Here is a 22,667-nt window from a genome sequence, read left to right on the forward strand (position 1 = left end):
GGGTCCCTCCATGCTACTTGCAGACACCTTCCCCCATGGAAAGTTTCTTGTCCTGGCTCTGAGTCCTGTCTTACTACTCTTGTCTTTAAGCTCCCTGGCCTCATCTTGTCATACAGGCTGGGGAAAGGAGCACAGAACTAGAGAGCACAGAACTAGAACCCGAGGTGAGGGGCCTTGCACCCCAAGATGGTGTTGCAGTGCTTTTCTTTCCCAGGAGGGGGCACCCCATCACCTGTGTTCACCTACCCCCCCTGGTTCTCCAGGTATACCCCAAGTCTAGAGACCAGACTGAGACCTAATTTACAGGCACATGGAAGGAAAGCAGGGGTGACTCCCAGTCTTCAGGGGAGAGTGCCGGGGGCCTGGGGCCAGTGAGCCCTGGACTCACAGCTGACTTCTCCATCCCGTCACAGCCATTGGCCTGTCACTGGAAATCTCTGGCTAAGATACCTCTGAAACTCCTAGGTCTAGGGGTGCCTTTGGGGGGGCGGGCACCCACTTATAAATTCCTTCCAAAATTTTTTTCCCTAGCAACCCTACTCCCAGGCCCTGCACCCCATGTCCTCTGCCTCAGTTAAACCCTGAGCTTCAGAGGGGGGAGCTAACTATCCTGGGTTACCCCAGTCATCATACATCTTCCCCCATACAGGTGCCGCTGTCTGCAGCCCAGAGGATCCCTGACACTCCCCGCCCCCTGCCACCCCGAATAGGAAGGGGAGGGCAGGAGTCTAGCCACCAGGTGAGTGGCAAGGCAGGGCTACAATCAAGGAAATCTGCTGTCCATGAGCCTCTTCATTAGGAGGAAAAAGCCAAAGAAAGACAGCCCAGTGATGATCATGTGGCCCAGTCATGCTAGTGGCTCACTTCTAGCCCAGAGAACCATGCACAGCTGCCAGGCAACACCTGTCTCTGGATGAGGCATGTCCCCTCCTTAGGCCAGCCCAATCCCTCAGCCATGAGCTTCCAGGACTCATCGGATCATGGTGCGCCCCTCATCTCCTCTTGACTCTTCAGGGCCTTCTGGACTGAAAGGCCACCTTCCTGGAGGAGGCAAAGTCTTTGCTGCTGGTCCATAGCCCCCCCATCTGGTCTCCCCACCTGTAGCCTCACTCTTCTGGCCAGGTGTTCACCGGGGAATTGTTGTCGTCCTTCCATCACTGCTCTTCCACCCTGGCATATTCCTGGGCACCCTTCTTCCCACATCCAGAGCCCGAGGAGGGGTTTACCCCAAAGGCATCTTCTAGGTTAATCCTTTAATCCTTTCCAGACCCTCCTGGAGACCCCTGGCCTTCCACAGTCTGAGCAGCCCTCGGGCATGGTGCTTGACCCCTGGCATTGTCAGTCTAGACCAGCCACCTCTCCCTTCTCCCTGGAGGGCAGGAACCAGTCTGGGTCATCTGCTCAGAGCCAGGCACCAGGCCAGTGGCAGTCAAACTGAACAAGTGCTAGAGAGAAACACAGTGGTGTGTGTGTGCGTGTGTGTGTGTGTGTGTGTGTGTGTGTGTGTGTGTGGCCTGAGTTGGCTAGAGGCCCAGGCCAAGGAGACATAGAGGGCATGTAGAAATAGTTACATTCCTGGGTGTCAGACCAGGCACAGTGCCCAGGTAAACTGACCCTGAGTGAGGGGTGGGTAGAGACGATGGGGTGTGACCCCGGTGGGTTATAGGCCTGCTGCCCCCAGGGTCTGCTTGCCCAGTCAAATGGGCGCTGCCTGTGTCCTGGCATTCAAGCCTCAGTGACCCTCCATGACCAGTGAATATTTTAGGCTAGGGCTGAGCATCACCTGCTCCCTTGGCCCTGTGGCTTGTAGGGCAAAGGGGAATCTACAGTCTACCCTGCAGGGAAGGGCCATGGTGGGGCGGGGGAGGAACGCAGAAAAAGTTTGTCCTCTGCACAGGCCGGTCTCACCTCACCCTCTTCCCTACTTGGAAGTTCCTTGCTGGATCACCGACTGTCCAGGCTAGAAGGATTAAAGGGATGATTTGGCCATACTCCCCGACTCTGGAGGGATGAACCTGGCCTTCACTGGGGCAAAGCCACAGGCGACAGTGTGGGGAAAGGCAGTGGGGTGAGTGGGAGGCCACGCGTGATGAGCGTGAGTCTGTGGGCCACAGTGCAGCTCCTCGACTCAGGTGGGGCAAGCATCCCTGCATCAAGCGCTTCTCATCAGGACCCTCAGAGCACAAGGCAGGGCTGGGCTGATCCAGGATGCGTCCTTGTGAGAATGATTTTCTGCACCCCACTTTGCAGCAGACAGATTTTCTCTACAGCCACAAGATTGTGCTCCCTCCCACAGCCCTGCAATGCACCCACAACTATCCCCTTCACCTGGCTCTGAGAAATTATGTGCCTGATGGCTTTCAATGGCCTCGCCAGTGAGCTTCCTAGCTATTCCATGGCAGCTCCACCCGGTTCATGGGATGAAGAGGAGGCCAGGCAGAATCCAATCCTGGGCTCCTGATGCACCCTGGGCTCTTATCCCTCCACTGGACCCCCGTGAGTGTGGCAACATCTCTGCCTGAACCTCATCCCATCCTTCTGAGTTCTTGGTCTTGCCGTTTCTTGGAGAAATCACTCACCATGAGCTCCAGCCCTGTCACCTTGGCTCACCAGTCATTAACTGCAGATGGCCTCTTCCTTTTCCTGCCCTTTGAAGCGAGGGTTGTATTTGGAGGCCACGTCTGGTAATTCTCAGAGGCTATTATTCCTGGCTCTGCACTTAGGGATCACTCCTAGAGGTTCCCAAGGGAGGATGTGGTGCTGAGGACTGGACCCAGGTCAGTCACATGCAAGGCAAGTGCTTTATCCCTGGCCTTTCCTATCTTCCTTTACTTCAGAGCTCAGAGATGTGGCTGATTGAGAATCACCCCCAAAATCCCAGGCCCCTAAAAAAAGACCAAGACAGACTGATATCCTTGGATCTGTATCTGCTTCCTGGACCACACACACACCCAGCCCTAGACTCCCGAGACCAACCTCTCTGCCAGACCCCTGCCATTGCTAGATAGCTCTCACTTAAGGACACACGGGGTCACCTGACACATCAACCAGGATCCTCAGTCTCCTGGAACTGCCTGAATCCTGCCAGGACATTGGGCAGACTTCTCCTGCGTAGGGTGCTGTCTGAGGGTGATCACTGAACCCTTGGGGTCATGAACCATGAACATGCCCCAGAGTGTGGGAACAGTGACATGCTGTTCTGTAAGCATTTGCTTTATCTTTATTACACCTAATCCAGTGTCTTTACTTAATTCAGTGCTCTCTGTAATTTGGCAGAGGCCAATTTCTCATTTGACAGAGGAACAATCTAGGAAAGGAATGAGGGGCAGCCCGGAATCTAGAATCTGAAGTGATTACTTCCTAGGAAGGGCTCTGTCCCCGGTGAGACCAAGAGACACATACATCTCTGTGCCCAAAAGGGCAGCTTCTGCCAGGGAGCACTTAGCATTTTGTCCACACAGGCAAATGACATTGGTCTAGTGGCTCTTAGGAATGGAGAGAGAAAAATATAGGAGGCGGGAACCTGGGGCTAGGAGGAGAGTGTAAGAGAAGTAGGGCTTTCTCTGCAGAACTGCCACTTCGCAGACCCATGCCAGGCTCTGTGCTAGGGTCTGTGTGCAGGGCAGAGTCTTCACAGGGTTTGCAGTGTAATGGAGAAGAAGCAAACCAGTGGAGGGCAAGAAAGCAGAATGACTCGTGGTCAGGAGGATGGACCTAAAGGAAGTGACAGGTCAGCTAAAAGCTAAAGGGAGTAAGAGTTATCTAGGTCAGTGGTTTTCAGTTTGCGGACACTAAGGGATGGTTCAGTGGCTAAAAAACACAGAGCCAAAAGTTAGCCCTGAACACCACTAAAACTGAAAAATTAAAATTAGAAAAAATTTTTTTGCCTTATGTGTATGAGGGCTGGAACAATAGCACAGCAGCAGGGCGTTTGCCTTGCACGTGGCCGACCCGGGTTCGATTCCACTGCCCCTCTTGGAGAGCCCGGCAAGCTACCAAGAGTATCTCGCCTGCACAGCAGAGCCTGGCAAGCTACCCGTGGCGTATTCGATATGCCAAAAACAGTAACAACAAGTCTCACAATGGAGACTTTACTGGTGCCTGCTCGAGCAAATCGATGAGCAACAGGATGACAGTGACAGTGACAGTGACAGTGATGTATGAGGCCATGGGTTTGATTCCTGATTCCACTCCCTGATGCCATCCACAGGCATCAAACACAGACCTGCAAGTTCTTATGTATAGGAATCTGCAGTATCTCAACAAAATGTTTTCAGAGCATGGCTAGATGTGTGTGAGCACTACATCGGATGTGTGACCTCCAGTGAGCACAAGTATGACCCTGGTGATCGAAACAACAGCAACAAAGGGAGGGGTGGGGTTACAAAGGTTAACAACCTCTACATAGTAAATCCTACTAAACATAGCAGATGGGAGCAGAATACAGCAGGTAGGGCATTTGGTTTGCACATAGCCGACCCAGGTTGGATCCCTGGCACCCCATATGATCCTCAGTTCATCAGGAGTGGTCCCTGAGCACCACTGAATGTGACCCAAACCAATCCCTATACCCCGCAAAGAACACACACAAACATATGTATATATACATATATACACATACAAGTGTATATATATATATGTATATATATATATATATAATAAACATAGCAGATGGGTTCTTGGAAATTGCAACTTTAAGTGAAACCAGTTTTACCAGAAGCTTCAATTTTTGTTGTTGTTGTTCCTGGACCACACCTTTGGTGCTCAGGACTTACTTATGACCTTGTGCTCAGGGATTACTCCTAGAAGTGCTCAGGGAGCAAATGGGGTGCTGGATCAAACCAGAGTCAGCTGCACACAAGGCAAGTACCTTATATTTGCCCCCACCTAACACTATACTATCTCCTCCAACCCATCTTCAGTCTTTGTTACACCTATGACCTGGTCTGAGGATACATTGTTGAAAACCACTTATCTAGCAAAGGAGAGAGAATCTGTTGCCCATCAAGGTACAAAGCAGAATGGGGGCAGAGAGATAGAACAGGGGTTAAGGTACTTCCCTAGCACACAGCCGTCACCAGTTGGATCCCCAGCACTGCCAGGTTCCCCAAGCACTTCCAGGAATGACCACCAAGTGCAAAGTCCAAGCACACCCACGTGTGGTCCAAATCATGCCCTCAAAAAGACAAAAAACAAAAACCAACCAATTAACACACCAGCCAAGAGTGGCTGCAAGGAGGAGAGCTTAGAGAGGAAGGCGGGGGCCACATGGAGCACGGAGAGGGGTGGGGGAGGAGTGTCATAGCAGAGATGTGAGTCTTGTACTAGGGCCACGACAGCCAGGGAAGGAGACTGAGAAGATTAACAACCATTCCACAGTAAATCCTGATAAATTTAGCAGGTGGGTTCTTAGTTCTTAGAAATTGAAAGTTTAAGTGAAACAAGGGGGTAATGAAACCAGTTTTACCAGAGGCTACCTGACAATAAACAAGTTCCTGCAGCTTGTATTTGTGATCACAAGTTTTCTGGTCACAAAAGTGTCACCAGACTTCTCAGGAAAAAACAAGAGGCACTAAACATACCTGGTATTCAACAATAATGTGGCATTTTCACTCATTTTCCAACCCACTTATTCCAGGTCAGAATCCTAGGTGACCTGGTTGCTGACTCTTAGGTGAGAACCCACCCAGGACAGGAAGTCCTTCGTCACATGGGTATGAGCACTCAAGCATACACACACACACACACACACACACACACACACACACACACACACACACACACACACACACACACACACACCAGTGAACCTATCAGGCACATTACTGGGATGTGGAAGAAAACCTGAGGAGCAAGAGAAAACACACCCAGATCCCAAGAAAATGGGCAAACTCCACACAGTCTAAACAATTAGAGAGGACCTGCCTTATTACATTCCCAAAATTCTCCTGTCTTACCTGCTCAGAATAGAAACCTTATCTTCTCCTCCCATGGAGGCCAGGGTGAGAATTCTAATTGTGATTTTTACAGATGGAAGAAACTGATCACAAGGAGAAAAAAGTTTTATGACCATGTATGGGGACAAATGTTAACTAGATTTATGGTGATTACTTCATAAAATGTACAAATATCAAATCACTATGTTGTGTATCTGAACCAAATATATAATATCATGAAAATTATATCACCAATTTTGTTTGTTGGGGCCACACCCAGCAGTGCTCAGGGCTTACTCCAGGCTCTGTACAACCACTGCACTGGTTGTGCTAGGGCAACCGTATAGGATGCCAGGGATCTAATCTGGGTCAGCCTCAGTTTTTTTGTTTTTTTGTTTGTTTGTTTAAATAAAAGAAATGGAGACCCAGAGAGGTCATGATTTGTCCAAGTCACACAGCTTATAGGTAAGGAATCAGAGTTGACCAAGAGGAACCCAAGTGAATTTCCCAACAGAGCCCCTAATGCTAGAGAAACAGATTCATTCGCTTACTCATTCATGCATTATTATTCAATATGCTGTCATTCAAAAATCATTCATTCATGCTTATCTGCCAGGCCTTCCCCTTGGAGCAGAATATCAGTAATAAATTCAACTAATGAAGTGGATGAGATGAGGCTACAGAGTTGGCTTTATCTGTCAGTCACAGGGAGGACAGCTGGTTTCAGGGAAGGCGGATGTGCCAATCCTTCACACTGAGCTGCACCCTCCCTTCCCCAGAGCCCTTGTTCCCCTTCCAGGGAGCATCCTGCTCTGCGATCATTTCTCAGAAGTACACTGGTGTTAGGTAAACCTCTACCTGTTGCCACCATTTGTTCTCTCACATTCACAGTTATCTAGAATCTCTTGGGGAAGGAGGAAGCAGTTTCCTAGTGGCCAAAAGAACACTCCATTCTCCCCATCGTGGCAGCAATCCTTCTACAGTGTGCTCAGTGGGGGCCATGATGGTAGCTCTCCTACTAGCACTGGAGCATGCATCTCCACGGACCAGGACAGAACCTTGGAATAGGTGTTCTCAGTTGGTGAAATAGATGAACTATTTGGAGACAGGCAGGATCTGAAAGTACTCGCTGTATCTGAAGACCCTCAGTGTCTTCAGAGAGGCAGAGCTGGAGATGTATTTGGATTGGGTCTCAATGGTCCTGGCTCATTGGAGGAGACTCAGAAAGAGAAGGGAGACACCACTGAGTATCAGGCTTTCCACATTGTCTTTCTCGATGCTCATGCCTGAGCAGGTGGCCTTCCTCCATTTGGGAGCAAAGGAGACTCGGCAAGGGAGGGGGGCTGCTCCTAGTCTCTAGCTGCATTCTATGTTTGGGATTAAGAGGCAGGCCCCCAGATACTGCTTCTGAATATAACATATACTGGCATTGGGGGTGGAGGGTAGGAGAGAAGGACTCAGTCATGAAGATTTGGTGGCAGAGACCAAAAGCTCCACCACCACTCTCAGCAAAGGGTAAATATTGTTTCAGGTTCTGAAAGTGGGGTAGAGTGGAGCAGGGTGGTCAACATCCACAGCCTTTGACCCAGAAGGGATAAAGGAAGGCTCAGCTTCTACTGCTCATGTTTCTCTCCACCAGCAGCACATCCAGTGAGAGGTCAGGGCAGCAGCTGAAGATGCTGAACAGCCTCCCTCTGCCCCTCCCTATGGCCCCATGGATCAGCTGGTGCTGACGGGCCTTCTCATTGGCTCTTTCCTAGTTACTCATCTCTCTTCTCCACCTTTCCAGCCTCTGGTTGGCATGGAAACACTGAACAATGACATCACCATCGGCAAGGGTTGGGGCAATGGTGCTCTTGGTGGCGATTGGTCCTGTTGCCTGCCAGATGTTCTATTTCCTCTGGATCTGCCAACGGGGAGCAAGGGGGTTGGGGAGGGTGGGGTAACAGGAAAAATGACAAGGCTCATGTTTCCTTCCCTTGCCCCTCATTCCACAAGTAAAGCCAGCATACCTGGAGCAAGGAGGATGCAGGCAATCTAAGGGCTGAAAAGGCTATTTGTGTGTAGCAAGGGAGAGGAGGAAAACAGGTAGAAAGGTGTGAGAGTGAAGCTTAGGGGTCCACCTTGGTGACGCATGGCACAGAGGGGAGGAAGAGGGGGTGGACTGAGATAAATACTGTCAGTACTTATACTGACTTACAGTGAACTGGGTACAGCTAGTACAAACTGAATGAAAAGTGGGACATAGAGGTGCAGTAGCTCAAAGCCGTGCTCCAGCTTTCCACCGTGTCATTAGAAGGACCTTGTGGAGACAGCTGTAGTCCCTGGGTCTCAGGCACTCAGTCCTTGATAGAGGAGGCCCTGTTATCTAAGGGGTGTGACCTTGAGTGAGAAACCATCACTCTCCCCCGCCCCCCCCCCCCACCCAACACCTGCTCAGGCAGTGAGGTCATCAGGGCACCATGCCCAGCCCTGAGGCCTGTCCCTGCGGTCTCTGGCAAATGGGTCTGTCCAAAGAACTTAAGACCTGGGGCAAAAGAGTTCTTCCTCCCTGGCCCCCTTCCTGCAAAACTGCGGAAAGGAGGTGGTCTCAGCTTCCCTGTGGAGAAACAGAGGTCTAGGAAAGAGGGCCTTCCACAGAGGGGGTGTGGGGGGGTACGGAATGGTTTTTCACTAGACCCCTGCAAGAACTCTGTGGGCTAAAGTTCAGCTGGCACTGTTCCTTTATGCAAGGCTCCTGTCTCTCAGAAATTCATTTATCCCACACTTCCTCGGAGTTTCCCTGAACCTTTTAATCAGGACAGGTCTTTCTTTAGGTTACCAGTTAGTTTTGTGTCTGCTTCACAGGAGATCTGAGGGTGTCTGGTTCATGGTTGTCACTGGGAATTTTTTTTTTTTTGGTGGGGGGTGGTGCTCAGGGCTTCCCCCTGGCTCGGAGCTCAGGGATCCACTCCTGGTGCTGCTTGGGGGACCATGTATGGTGCTGGGGAGGAAATCAGCTAAGTGCCCTGCCTATTTTGGCCTGTTACTGGCTTCCTTGAAGCTTCAGTTTGCTCATCTGTAGAACACGAAGAAAGCCTACTTCATGGGCTTTGGTTTTAAAGTTCAGTGAGACAACAATGTACTTAAAACCCTCAACATGCAATAATTACCCAAGGTTCAAGCCCAGGCATTCCATGTAGGTCCCCCATGCATCACCAGGAGCAATTCCTAACTGCAGAACCAGGAGTAACCCCTAAAGATTGCCAGGTGTGGCCTCCCAAATGACACAACAGAACAACAACAACAAAAAAGGTTTTTCCTTCGGCGTGACATCCGGCTATACTCGGAGCTTACTCTTGGTTCTGTGCTCTGATATCACTCCTGGTGGAGCTTGGGTATCATATGGGATTGTGTGCAAGGTGTCAACAACCAAACTCACACAAGGCTCTGTAAAGGAAGCGCCTGAGAGTGCCAGCTGCAAGTGCTGGCTGCTGCCTTGAGCAGAGGTCGAGTGAAGTGGGAGAGAGGGGTTCTGTCCTTGAAGAGCTGATTGGGCTGAAACTCTGAAGGAAGGTGAGTGTCCATGACCAACCCAACCAATGCTTGGAGCCGAAGACAGAGGTCAAACGGCTCGAGGCACTGGCCTGGTGGAGGTGGCTACAGTGGAAAGGGGACATTCCGCTGGGAGGGGTGAGCACGTGTGGGGTTAGCGTGTCCCTTCCTCCCCCCGCGGTCGGACACGTGGTGCCGTGGTGATTCTCTCCCCTCCCGGGCCTGGGGTGGGGGTGGCGGGCCAGCGTGGGTCTAAACCCAGGCTCACTATCTGGGCTCCAGGTCACTCTCCTTAGTTCCTAGTCGGCTCCCCTCGGAGCGTTTGGCGTCCTCACCGGAAAATGTGGACTAGCATGTCAGTGCCCTGAGAGCCGGCCAGAGCTTTGGCGCGGGGGTATCAAGGTTGGACCCAAGGACAAGGTTCCTCTGATCCCAGGCTTGGGAAAGGACTGAGGCACAGAAAACGCCCGTGGTGTGTGTCCCACCTCGTAGGGACCTTGCCCCCAAATGCTGTGTTGCCAAAGAGCGTCTAGAGGCCAGGGAAGGCAGGCGGCTAGTCCTGGCAGCCGGGGTAGCAAGCCAGACGCTGGGCGCCTGCGCTGACTGACGCAGCTAAGCGGGCGCCCCACTGCCCACTCCCTCATCTACGGGAGGGGGGGATGGGCGCCCGGCCCTCCGTGGTGAGTGCCAGCACCAGGTTTCCTATTTCGGGGCGGGATCGTGTGTGCGTGCAGGTGGGTGTGGGGGAGAGCTGGGAGCCACGCCTCCTCTTGTGCCGCTAGAGCTATTTAAAGCAGGCGGGCTAGGAGCCGCTGGTCCACGGAGTCCTTGCTTGCCTGTCCTGTCGCCTCTCTTCAACCCAGCACAACTTCACCATGGTGGACGCCTTCTTGGGCACCTGGAAGCTGGTGGACAGCAAGAATTTCGATGACTACATGAAGGCGCTGGGTGAGCGCGGCTCAGAATACTGGGTTGGGGAGGGGCTGGCCATGTGCCCAGTTCGGTGCAGAACTTCCGCCCTTGGCTAGTACCCTGCACAATCGCAGCATTCCACCTGGTCGTGGGCATACGGGGCAGTTGGCAAGGGGCTTCCATGATACGCTTCTGACGAGAGGTAGAGGGGCAAGGAGGAAGATGTGCCAGCTGATGTGGGGGCATTTTTGATGGATATATAATCTAGGTTTGGATAAAGATGCATTGATTGTAAAAGGCAAGAAACTGATTACAGGAGCAAAGGCACAGAAGTGGTTTTGAAATTGGAGGGTGAATACAAGAAGGGAAAGGTGTGAAACAGGGAGCGTACAATAGCCTAAAGAAATCGGAAGCGCCAGGATGACAGAGTGGGGAATGATGAATGGGATGTGAAGGCAGAGGTGAGGAGTAAGCTGCAATCCTTCTCTGGGTTTGGGGACTAGATGGTTGCCTGGGTATGCCCTCTTTCTCACCAGGGAATCTGGCTTTATTCTGCTGTGGTTAGGCTGACGAGGCTTCAAGCCCTGCCAGTGTGCTTCAGGGTAGTGGGGCAAGAAGCCCCAATACCAGCTGCAACACAAGGCTCAGCTGCTCATTGAGGTGGCAGTGGGAAGTCACTGGACTTCTGGAGTAGGAAAAAGTCCTAGAGGCCAAGACCTGTTCAAGGCAGGTAGGGTCTTTGATTTATGATGGGGAAACATAAGGATTCAAAGAATTTCGGTCAAGTTCCTTGGAGATGCCATACTGTGCCTCGCAGGAGAGATGAGAACTTGTATCCATTCCATATCAGCACCAATACGAAAACAGAGATCTCTGGGTCTGCAGCAGTTCCCATTATGGGCCTTGGAGGTGTGAGTGGTAGAAATATCCTAGCTAATGATTGACTTCAGCCCTTTTCCTCTAGGTTGGGCTTAGATGGAAAGGACTGATACTGCCTCAGGAGATATACGCGTCCCCCTGCCCCGCCCCCTCAAGGTGGGGTGTGGAAAACTGGAAAGCTGGGATGGATCCAGCTACTTTCCATCCCAGGAAATTGGGAGGTGGGACAGGATTATAGCAGACACTTAAAGGGGTGGGGGCACTCCTGGCACCTCAACTCTACTCCTTATCCTTTCCTGAAATAGGACCCACAAGTTTTGGCTCTTGAGGCCAAAGCTCTTAAATGCCCTACCCTGTACTAGGCACTATGCCCATGACTCCAGGAAGGTAGCCATTCTTGGAGAAGCAGACAGTCCTGGGCAGCTGTTGGGGAATGTCTAAGATTAGTTACTTCCTTCACCCAAACTTCCCACAGCACATGACTGAAAAGCCAAGTCCCTGAAATTAGCTGCAGCAACCTTGTTCCCCAGTTGGGCTAGAGGGCTGAGATTCCTTCCAGTGTTTTTTCACTATAATGAACGGCTTGGGTTGACAAATCTCTGTAAAATAGTTTTAGCTTCATTTCACCCCATGTTTTGAGAGGGAAAACTTCCAAAGAGTGCTCGGGAGGTCAAGGGCTCCAATGGCAATTCTTAGCCAACTGGGATATAAATTCAACAGAAAGGTCCTCAGATGCTGCGCTACTCATGCACCCTAATGGCTGCATCTCTCTTTAGGTGACAGCAGATAGTGCTTGGGGAAACATCATGCCAAGGATGGAACTCAGGGCTTCTGCAAGCAATGCATGCAATACAGCGGAATGAATTCTCCATGGTCCTTCATCTTCAGTATTCTAAGTAGAACCTGACTCTTCATGAGTCTTGTAAATTGCCAGCCCAGTTTTCCATCTTGGGTTCTCTTTGCTAAATCTCTCACTCCACTATGGATGTCTTCTTTTTTGTTTGCTTTTTGGGTCACACCCGGCGATGCACAGGGGTCACTCCTGGCTCTTCACTCAGGAATCACTCCTGGCGGTGCTCAGGGGACCATATGGGATGCTGGGATTCGAACCCGGGTCGGCTGCGTGCAAGGCAAACGCCCTACCCGCTGTGCTATCACTCCAGCCCCCTATGGATGTCTTCTTTACGCACTCCACATCTTTCTGTAGGTCCTAAAAAACAGAGTTCCTCTGGCTGTCTTCTTGCTAGAAGTGGAACTGGCTTGCCTCCCTAATGGCAGGGGTGAGACCAAGTCCCTAACTGGCTAGGCAGGGTGAATGAGCAACAGCACACTGCAAAGGCAGCCCTTGCACCTCTTGTTTTAGACCAAATGTTCTGAGGCACAAAGAGGCCCATCTTAGATAGTATCAGCAATCCCAGGACACGCCTAGTAGCCTTAACATGTGAATGAAGTATGTGCTAGCAGGCAGAATGGCCCAAGGGGAATATTGAAGTTTTAGAGTTTTTAGAGCCTAGATTTGAATCAAGTCAATTATTTCTTCTTTGACTTTAGGCAAGTCACTTCATTCTCTGAGCCCCTTTTACGAACTGGGATAAACTGTTCAGTGAAACTAGCACAGGGTATGAACTAAGTATACTGCCTTACAATAAGCCCCAAGCAGTTAGGCATATTTGGGTACTTGACCCACACTAATTCACCATCACATTGGCTTGCCTCCTGCCTCTACTCAGAACAGCTCAGCAGAGGCTCCTGGAGGCAAAAGAACCTATTCCAGGGAAGCCATTCCTGGGTCAGCAGGGAAGTTCAGAGGGCTCAAACTAGAAGTCAGGAGACCTAGACTCAAATACCAGTTTAAGCCGCTTCTAAATCTACACTGAGATAAATGTTGCCCTTCTGCCTACCTCCATCGGTGATTTTTAACTTTTTACATCCACACACCACCACTGGTAAGATCTTATGCCATGAGGTTGAAAAAAAAAATCACTATTCTAGATAAGCTCTCAAAGATGGAAAATTCTTGTTACAAAGTTTTTGGAAGGCAAAATTCATATTTCTCTTTCTTCAGGTGTGAAAGCTGTTTAGCTCTTCATGGTGCCTTGAACACAAGTCAGGAAATGCTAAGTAGCTAAGTGAGTTCTGCAGTCAAACCAAGTGGGTTTGAATTCCAGATCTATGACCCTAGGCATCAACTCAGTTTTTGCATCTATAGGGAAAATAGCAACCCTCTGGGGATACTAAAAGGGTTGAGATAACTAACACTTGCTCTTACTTGCAGCTATTCTCATCTCAGTCCTACTACTAATTTGCTGTGGCTTGCCTGTTTCTTAAGCGTCTCATCTAATGGAATCAATACTAATATCTCCCCACCATATTGATAAATAAAAACATAAAACTGAATTTTAAAATGTTCATGTAGATGCTGAAGCAATAGTACTCAAGGTAGGGCATTTGCCAAGGGATGGACTCGATCCCATATGGTCTCCTGAGCATCACTGTATGTGTCCCAACCTCCCCCCACACCCCAAATAAAAATTAAAATGGTCATGTAGTCTTTAAAAATTTTTGTCTTTTCCCCTGTATCCAGACCTAAGAGTTGTACACTGAGCTCTTTATACATTACCTCTCCACTCATAACTTTCCCCTATCCTCAGGTGTGGGTTTTGCTACCAGGCAGGTGGCAGGCATGACCAAGCCATCCACAATCATCGAAATTAACGGGGACGTTATCTCCGTAAAAACACACAGCACCTTGAAGAACACAGAGATCAGCTTCAAGCTCGGGGAGGAGTTTGATGAGACAACCGCAGATGACCGAAAGGTCAAGGTGAGTCAGGGAAAGTGAATAAGGGGTACTCTGAGACCCTGAAGGGAATAGAGTAGCATTACTGAACCCTCAGGGGTAAGCTATTATGGGAGATTGACAGGAACAAGGTCCATAAAGCCTCACTGTGCTAGAATATCCCCGGCTAAACAGGAGTTGTGTCCTTAGGACGAATCCACTATCTGCCACACAGAAGCAGCGTATGCTTCTGACTTTAGTCTTTTCTCCAGCTCCGGGAAGGTGATCTTATGCCTGGCATGCAGTAGCTCTGGTTTTCTTTCCTCTTCTATAGATAGGGAAGTTATGTGGTCCTGGCTATAACCTCAAGTGCTTTAGGAATGAGGCCCAGAAGTCAGGGGCATAAAGCAGGCAGGTTGAACTGGCCTCCAGCAGCAAAGATGGTTGCTGGGGACAAGATGAATGCTTCCTCTTCCATCTATAGTCCCTGGGATCAGCCAGTGACCTTGAGAATTATTTCCAAATGCTGCCAGCCCATAGACAGGAAAAGCTATGTCCTCGGTGTGGCACTGCCTCAGGTGCATTTGTAGTGTGTTCTTACCAAGGTTAGTGTCCCCTTCCGGAAAGAAAAAGGGCAGAGAACCACACCTCGGTGCTTGTCATCCTATAGTATGTCTGTCCTGGAAGCTTGTCTCAGGTTGCCCAATTCCTGAGCCAAGTATGAGAAAACAATTAAGGGGTTTTGACCTCTGCAGGGTATACCTATCTAAGTATCTGATCATGGGACTAATATTTAGCCCCCTCAGCTATTTCCTCTGCTTCATAGATGCCCCCAGAAAGGAAGGGTAGGATCTGGCCTCCTTGTGGAAGAGCTGGAGCTGAGCCCAAGTTTACACAGGAAGCAGAAGCACAACTGGGAAGGCATAGATGGAAGCCCACCTGAGAATGACTACCCTACTTCCATCTTCTTGGACTTAAGACCATCTTCTTCAAGGGCAAGATTTCCATTTAAATATAACAGTAATTCCTTGGGCGGCCTAGGCTTTTCTAGTGGGCAAAAAAATCAAACAAAACCAAAATATTAAGCACACAGAAATGTGAAGGTGCATCCCCACCCCTATCCAGCCCCAAATTTAAGGGCTTCGCAAATTCTCCTACTGTACCTGCCCAGTCAGGGTCCCCTAGCCTGACCTACAGCCTACCCCCATAATTCCTAGAAAAGAGAGGCCTGCCAAATAAGAACCAGCTGATAAGAGGCTGGCAGCACCTAGAAGACTAGATAAGCATTTGACAAGAATGTGGAACATTCCAAGGGCAAAATTGGCAGTTGCCGGCCCTCTTTCAAAGGGGTCACAAGAAAACAGAAATAAAGGACATAGAAATCTAACTTCTCAATATCTTACACCACCAAGGGTCTTTCAGACATTATTTGTGATAACTTGTATGTGAGAATCTCAGGACTCCTCATCAGGTTGGCCCTGGATTCTAGGCTGGAATATACCTGTGTCTTAAAGAGATTTGAGTTATGGTTAGACTGTAAGGTTAAGTGTTCAGCTTGAAGGCTGGTGGCGCTTCTCAGAGCCAGGCTAGTAGCCCCACTATACTGCTTACCTTTCCTTACTTGTCAACACTTAAAGATCCCTCCTTGCCAGCAGCAGTGGAGCAGCAGCTGAATATAAAGTAGATGTGCTGTAGGGCTCAGCTGGAGATCAGTTACCTGAATTCTTGTTTTAGCACCAACATTAGTCTTGGTAACTCTATTTTCTGTGAAATCAGTGCACAGACCCCCCTCCAATTCCTCAGTTCCTGACTCACATCCCAGCTTGGGCCTCTACCCTCTCTCTACAGACCACTGTGACGCTGGATGGAGGCAAACTTGTCCAGGTACAGAAGTGGGACGGGAAAGAGTCAACACTTGTGCGGGAGATAATTGATGGAAAACTCATCTTGGTAAGATGGACAACTCTCAAGCCTTTCATAATCGGTTACTATATTTTTGTTCCTTTGGCCAAGCCTGCTTTAAAAAGGAACAATAGAAACTGGGAAAATGCAGGGTAGAGGCAGGGTTGGGTGATTTTAGGCAGAATTTTCTGTGTAGTGACTTTGAGTTGATACAGACTGAGGTTCATAGTTTGGCATATTGGTTGCATGATTTTGAACTTGTGCCTTCTTCAAGCCCAACTGCAATGTAATTAACACGAACCTTGTAGGGCTACTAGAAAGTGTTAAGGAGATAGTGGATGCATAGCACAAAGTGCTCTGTAGTTTCTTCATCTTGTATTGCTCCTTGCCTTTCCCAGAGGGAGGACACAGAGTCAATTCTGATCCAGACCACCAAGGAAAGCTCCATCTACCACAGTATTCCCTTCCCTGTACCCTTCAGGATCATACTGCCACACGCAGAGCCTTTGAATGGATACTGACCAGTAACCGTCCTTTCTACTTCATTCCAGCCCCACCTTCTCTTAGTAATCTCTGTGTTTGGCCTACCACACGTACCTGACCGCAATCTGGATAGGAGGTTGATAACCCAGGTGGCAAATCTGTCTGTTCATGGACAAACTTTGAGACTTCACATAGAGAATATAGTACTGACTGAACACTTTTAGACCTACCAGTAGAAACAGCATCAATCAGCAGTGGTCTCTGCCTCATAACTCTGTACAGCTTCAGGTTTTCATGTCAGCATCTTCACAGACCCCTTATCCTATTCACCATATTCTTGAATTTACAAGAAAAGTGATCCCTACAGAATTAAGAATGAGGTACAAAGGGTCGGGGATATAGGTCAGCAGCAAAGTACTTGCCTTGCATGTGTAACGCTCTGAGTTGGTACTGAAACAAAACAAATTCATTTAAAAAAAATTCTCACCTGATATATCCCTAAGCATTGCTAGAGTGACTCCCAACACTACTACCATACATAAGGGAGGGAGTGTCAAGTTAACTTTCTAGTACAGTCCTTTCCCAAGAATCTGAACATTTTTAGTCACCTATTTGTCTACTATGTGCACTATGAAAAAATAAAGAGGAATGGTGAAAGGGTAATAGAAATACACTAGGATCTCGATCAAGTTATTTCCTATTTCACAGCTCTTTTTCCAAAAATTTTCTGTCGGTGCAAACTTATTTTGATATATATGAGATTAAAGCTTCAAATGATTTATACTTATTACTGAAATTTTACATCTGCAATCAGACATACCCTAGACTTTCTGAGATGTAATTGTCTCTTTTTTAAAAAATATTTTTATTTTGGTATTTTGTTTTGTTTTTTTTTGCCTTTTGGGTCACACCCGGTGATGCTCAGGGGGTTATTCCTTGTTCATGCACTCAGGAATTACTCCTGGCGGTGCTCTGGGGACCATATGGGAAGCTGGGAATCAAACCCAAATCGGCCACATGCAAGGCAAATGCCCTACCTGCTGTGCTATTGCTCCAGCCCCAGATGTAACTGTCTCTTAATGTTAGGTGTTAGACTGCCTTCATGTTGCCAATTTTTATCTATAAACAGTCATTGCTGGTTTATAAAACAAACAACACCCAACACAACAACAACAGAAAAAAAAAAAACAAAAGCACATTTTCCAGACTACGGATGTTGCTCAATGGTAAAGCAATTGCTTTACATGTGTGAGGCACTAGAGGCTAAATAAATAAATAAATAAACAAACAAACAAATAAATAAATAAAAAGCACTGTAATTCCTCTTTGAGAGAACTGGGAAATTTTGCCTTTTTCTGGAGGAAGAGGATGGGAAGGTGGTGCTAGAGAATGTAAAGAATGAACCCAATGCCTCACATACACAAGGCAAGTACTTAATGCTGAGCTATATTCCCAGTACAACAATGCTCATTTTAAAGCCTTAGTATATTATTTAAAAATATAGTGACTATAAACACAGCTCAAAGTAGTACAGTACATGCTTTGCATGTGGGAGGCCCAGGTTCAAACCCTGGAGCAACATAGTTCCCCAAGCACTGCAAGCCTCTGAGCCAGGAGTGTATCTTAGCATTATAAGGTGTGGTCCCCAAACAAAAACATATGTGCAAAAAAACCCCAAAAAAATTAAAAAGAAAGAAGAGACAAAAAGAAGACAAACAAGAAAAAAAGTAAAAAAAAAAAAACAAAAACCCATGTAAAGTGTTAGGTGTGGATAGGCAGTCTAGATTAGAAAAGTGTTAGAATTAATGGGCCAGAAAAATAGTACAGTGGGTAGGGTGCTTGCTTTGCACTTGGCTGATCCAGGTTTGATCACCAGCATCCCATAGAGTCCCCTGAGCCTGCCAGGAGTTATTCCTGAGTCAGAGCCAGGAGTTACCTCTAAGCAAAAAAGAATCAAAGTAGAGGATTCACATCCCCTACCCCACCACCCCAAATATGAGCATTTCTAGGGGCTGAGGAGACAGCTCATGGGTCAAGAGCACATGCTGTACAAGGATCTGACTTCGATCCTTGCCGTCACATGGCTTCCAGGGGAGAACCTTGAGCATACCAGGGTGGTCCCAATGACACAGCTGGGCCTGAGCAACACTGAATCACTAGCCTTCACATTGAACCATCCAGTTCAGTTGGCAGAGGACCGCCAAGAGTGGCACCCAAGCTCCCTGAGCAGGTTTCCATGTCAGCATCTGATCCAGGTGCCTGGGAAACTCCCTCCCCACCCCAACCCCTGCAGGGGAAAAAAAAAATAGTGCTCCTGATATCTGCCTACCCTCACATTTCCTAATCTGTTTTTCCTTTCAGACACTCACCTTCGGCAATGTAGTTTGCACTCGCACTTATGAAAAAGACGCATGACTTGCCTACTCCTTCATGATGCTCTTCTGCCAACTGACTACCCTGGACTCAGCACCAGACTGCCTCAATTTTTCCTGTCATTTTGTATAAATCCACCATGGTTGGGGAATTCTGGAGTCAGGTAGCCCCAGCATGGTTTCAATTCCACTTCCAATTGTGTTTTTTTTTTTTAATTGCATACAAAGGGTGCTCTGAGGTCAATAAACAGAGCCAAGGTGATCCAGTTGTCTTTTTGCCTTTGGTGATATAACTTTGGGAGTCTTGATTTTCCTTCTCTGTCAAGAGAGTGAGCAGAAATGACTGCCTGAAGTCATGCAAAAAGCAGCACTGGGGGGCTGGAGTGATAGCACAGCGGGTAGGGCGTTTGCCTTGCACGCGGCCGACCCGGGTTCAAATCCCAGCATCCCATATGGTCCCCTGAGCACCGCCAGGGGTGATTCCTGAGTGCATGAGCCAGGAGTGACCCCTGAGCATCGCCGGGTGTGACCCAAAAAGCAAAAAAAAAAAAAAAAAAAAAAAGCAGCACTGGATGAAAGACTGAAACAGATAGTCTTTGGGACAGTGTTAGGCAGCTGATCATCTTACATGCTCAATAATTAAACAGCATCCCTGTACTTTGCCTTTACATTACCTCCCTATGACCAAATGATCTAGTCCAACCTGGAATGAGTAATCAATGGCAGGGCTTTGCCATTACTGTCTTGTGAACCACCACCTCAAACCCATTCCCTGCTGATTATTCTTGGGTCTGGCCAGTTGCTAGATGATTTGGAATGCAAACTTGAGACACAGGATCCAAGCTTGGCCTTTAGTGGAGGGGGAAATGACCACTGGCCAAGATGACTACCAAGCTCCAATCTAGGTTACCAATTCTCACTGGTTCACTAATCAGCTCTAGAGAAGAGGTCATTTGATCATTAGAAAGGGAGGGATTATAGGTTATCTCCTAAGAGGCTGTGCCCTAATAGGTTTAAGTGCCTCTAGCTTATACCTCACTTAAACTGCTCTTCAAGGTCTATGGTAACATATTAAGTGCTTTTCTGTCAACTAATGCAGACTCAGTGACTTTTAAGTCCAAAAGTTACCTGGGAAGGATTACAGTAATAAGAACTTTCACAAAGTTTAGAACCAAACACACTTCATTTAGTGCCAGGAATTTAAGCAGAAACCTGAAGTGCAACCAACTGATTCACACAGTAGTAAATACAAAGTAGAACAATAATCTTAGCTCGAGCTATCTGGTGAAATGTCACACAAAAGCTCAGTCACTGCAAACAATGGTTTTCTGGCTGTGACCACAATGGTTATCTAGCGTAGAGTCATATTAAGGGGTGTGGAAAAAGTGAGCACCACTTCTCACCATGATCTCCCTCATACTGCCACTCTACCTCTGCCACCATATTGGATGCAGCAGAGATTACCCAATAATAAGTAAAGGGCAGCACTATAACTACAGCCAGACTCACCACAGTAGTACCACCTGTGGCTCTAACCTAGATCCCCCCATACAGGAATCTAGCTCTGGCAGTGGCAGCTGCAAAGGGTAATAGGACCTTCTGCTGAATGAAGTTGAATGAATGAATGAATGGGTGAGCTGCATGGGGTCACTTGCAAAGGGACCAAAAAGATAAGGAAACAACTCATTCAAGCAGATGTTTCTGACATCTAACTCCCAAATCTGCCAGCTGCGCCAGGGGAAGTCATTTCCCAAGGGAGAGAAGTAACGGGGTGGGAGGTCATATCCTTAGTATCAAGGCTTTTTAGGAGTCATGGCGTTAAGGCACAAGGCTCCTGAACCTCCTCTCAACCACCACCCCCTTCACTCTTTCTACTCTCACTCCTTGTGCTTCTTCTTGTGCTTCTTCTTCTTTTTCTTCTTCTTTGCTGCCTTGCTGTCTTTTGATGAGTGTCTTGCCCTCTTGCCTGTATCACTCTCAGAGTCTGAGCTGTCAGAGTCAGATGATTTCCTGTCTCTGTGTTTCTTTTTCTTCTTTTCCTAAAGAGAAAATTAAAAAGCTCAACATAGTGTGGCCAAAAACAGGTTCAGTACCTTGCACCTTTCTGCCCAGATCCCTGGTAAGAAGGATCCAAGTGTGAAGCCAGGAATAAGCTCTGAACATCACTAGGTATGGCCCACCCCCCACACCCCAATCCTACAAAAACAAAAATCCTGTACCTATGTCACATGACTGTGTGAAGATTTAATGAAATAGAGTATGGCTCAAGCCACTTGCCTCTGGTAACACATGCATATAGATTATGTAACTAGAAATCTAAGTTTTTCTCTGTAATACATGGCTTCTCTTCCTGTATGAGAGGCTTCATGGTATGGAGGTCAAGCAACAAATTTGAAATAAAAATTTAGTACAAATTCCACTGTGCCACTGACCAGGTTAGGAAACTTGGAATGTCTTTTTTTTTGGGGAGGGGTCACACTCGGTGAGGCACAGGGGTCACTCCTGGCTCTGCATTCAGGAATCACCCCTGGCAATGCTCAGGGGACCATATGGGATGCTGGGAATCGAACCCGGGTCGGTGGCATGCAAGGCAAACACCCTACCCACCGTGCTATCGCTCTAGTCCCAAGGAAACTTGGAATGTCTTACCCCTTTTGAACCTCAGTTTTCTTTTTACTAAGTTTCAAATAATAAATACTGACTTCAAAGGATGCTATGAAGTAGGCTGTGGAGATAGCTCAGAGCACTGGAGTATGTGCTTTGCATATGGGAGTCCTAGGCTTGATCCCTGATACCTTATGATTCCTAAGCACCACTAGGTGTGACTGACTCCCAACCAATGAGTAAGAAGAGCCCCCAAGAGCCACCAGATATGACCCAAAAATCCACCCACCCTCAAAAAGTAAAATTAAGTGTGTGGGCTGGGAAGATAGCTCAAAAGGCTGAGCTCTGCAGCTGGAATCCTGGTTTCAAATGCAGTACTGCATGGTCCCTCAAGCACCACGGGGTATGGTCCAAAAACTGGGAGGGAAAAAGACAAAAAACAAAGGATGACGGAGCCTTTTAGATAGTACAACAGTTAAGGCGTTTGCCGTGCATGCTGCTGATCCAGGATCCATCCCCAGTATTCCATATGGTTCCCTCCAATACCACCAGGTATGATTGTTGAGTGCAGAGTCAGGAGTAATCCCTGAGCACCATCAGGTATGGCACCAAAACAAAGCAAAACAAACCAACCAATGAATGCTACGAGGATTAAAATAAATGGGCTTGCGGTCGAGAGACAGTAAGGTGCCTGCCTTTTATGCAGGTGACACAGTTCAATCCCAAGCACTACAATATATGGTCTCTCAAATCCCTCCATGAATGATTCCTGAGTACTGCTGGGTGTGGACCCCCAAAACCCAACAACAGGAAAGATAAATGAGCTAGAGAGATAGTACAGGAAGTAAAGCATTTGCCCTGTATTCAATCAGTGAACCCAAGTTTGATCTCTGGCATTGAATATGGGCTCCCAAGCACCCTGGGTTGCTCTTGAGTACAATTCCCTCCAAACCTATTCTAGTCTGGAGGAATCACTGTATCACTGTCATCCCGTTGTTCATCGATGTACTTGAGTGGGTGCCAGTGACGTCTCCATTCATCCCAGCCCTGAGATTTTAGCAGCCTCTCCTTACTCGTCTTTTCTAACACTGCCGTATTGGAGGCTCTTTCAAGGTCAGGGGAATGAGATCCGTTATCGTTACTGTTTTTGGCATATTAAATACGACATAGGGAGCTTGCCAGGCTCTGCTGTGTCGGCGGGATACTTTCAGTAGCTTGCCGGGTTCTTGCCTGGAGGAATAAGGAAGGAAATTGATATTGCTATTT

General features: G+C 48.1%; 2 protein-coding genes across 7 annotated transcripts in view; one reads left to right on the top strand and one right to left on the bottom strand.

Annotated features, from left to right (window-relative positions):
* Positions 1 to 10,140: 10,140 nt before the first annotated feature.
* Positions 10,141 to 19,059, top strand: FABP3 (fatty acid binding protein 3). Its single transcript, XM_004603546.2, has 4 exons — positions 10,141 to 10,418; positions 13,913 to 14,085; positions 15,889 to 15,990; positions 18,787 to 19,059. The coding sequence occupies exons 1-4, from the start codon at positions 10,346 to 10,348 to the stop codon at positions 18,838 to 18,840; spliced, it is 402 nt and encodes a 133-aa protein (XP_004603603.1). The 5' UTR covers positions 10,141 to 10,345; the 3' UTR covers positions 18,841 to 19,059.
* Positions 19,060 to 19,372: 313 nt separating this feature from the next.
* The window catches only part of ZCCHC17 (zinc finger CCHC-type containing 17), a 50,484-nt gene continuing 47,189 nt past the window's right edge, over positions 19,373 to 22,667 (bottom strand). For 3 of the 6 annotated variants that reach the window (XM_055140230.1, XM_055140232.1, XM_055140231.1), the window contains one exon: positions 19,377 to 20,836. In XM_055140230.1, coding sequence (XP_054996205.1) covers positions 20,675 to 20,836 — 162 coding nt within the window. In that variant the 3' untranslated portion in view covers positions 19,377 to 20,674. Of the gene's footprint in view, positions 20,837 to 22,667 lie in introns of all 6 variants that reach the window. The other 3 variants (XR_008630297.1, XR_008630296.1, XM_055140234.1) reach the window with 2 other exon arrangements.

This window comes from Sorex araneus, chromosome 5 (genome assembly GCF_027595985.1).
Source record: "Sorex araneus isolate mSorAra2 chromosome 5, mSorAra2.pri, whole genome shotgun sequence".
NCBI classification, from domain to species: Eukaryota; Metazoa; Chordata; class Mammalia; order Eulipotyphla; family Soricidae; genus Sorex; species Sorex araneus.

Coding starts and splice junctions, on each gene's coding strand:
- FABP3 (XM_004603546.2), top strand. CDS start 10,346: ATGGTGGACGCCTTCTTGGGCACCTGGAAGCTGGTGGACAGCAAGAAT. Junction 10,419..13,912: donor TGACTACATGAAGGCGCTGG/GTGAGCGCGGCT, acceptor CCCTATCCTCAG/GTGTGGGTTTTGCTACCAGG. Junction 15,991..18,786: donor TTGATGGAAAACTCATCTTG/GTAAGATGGACA, acceptor TTTTCCTTTCAG/ACACTCACCTTCGGCAATGT.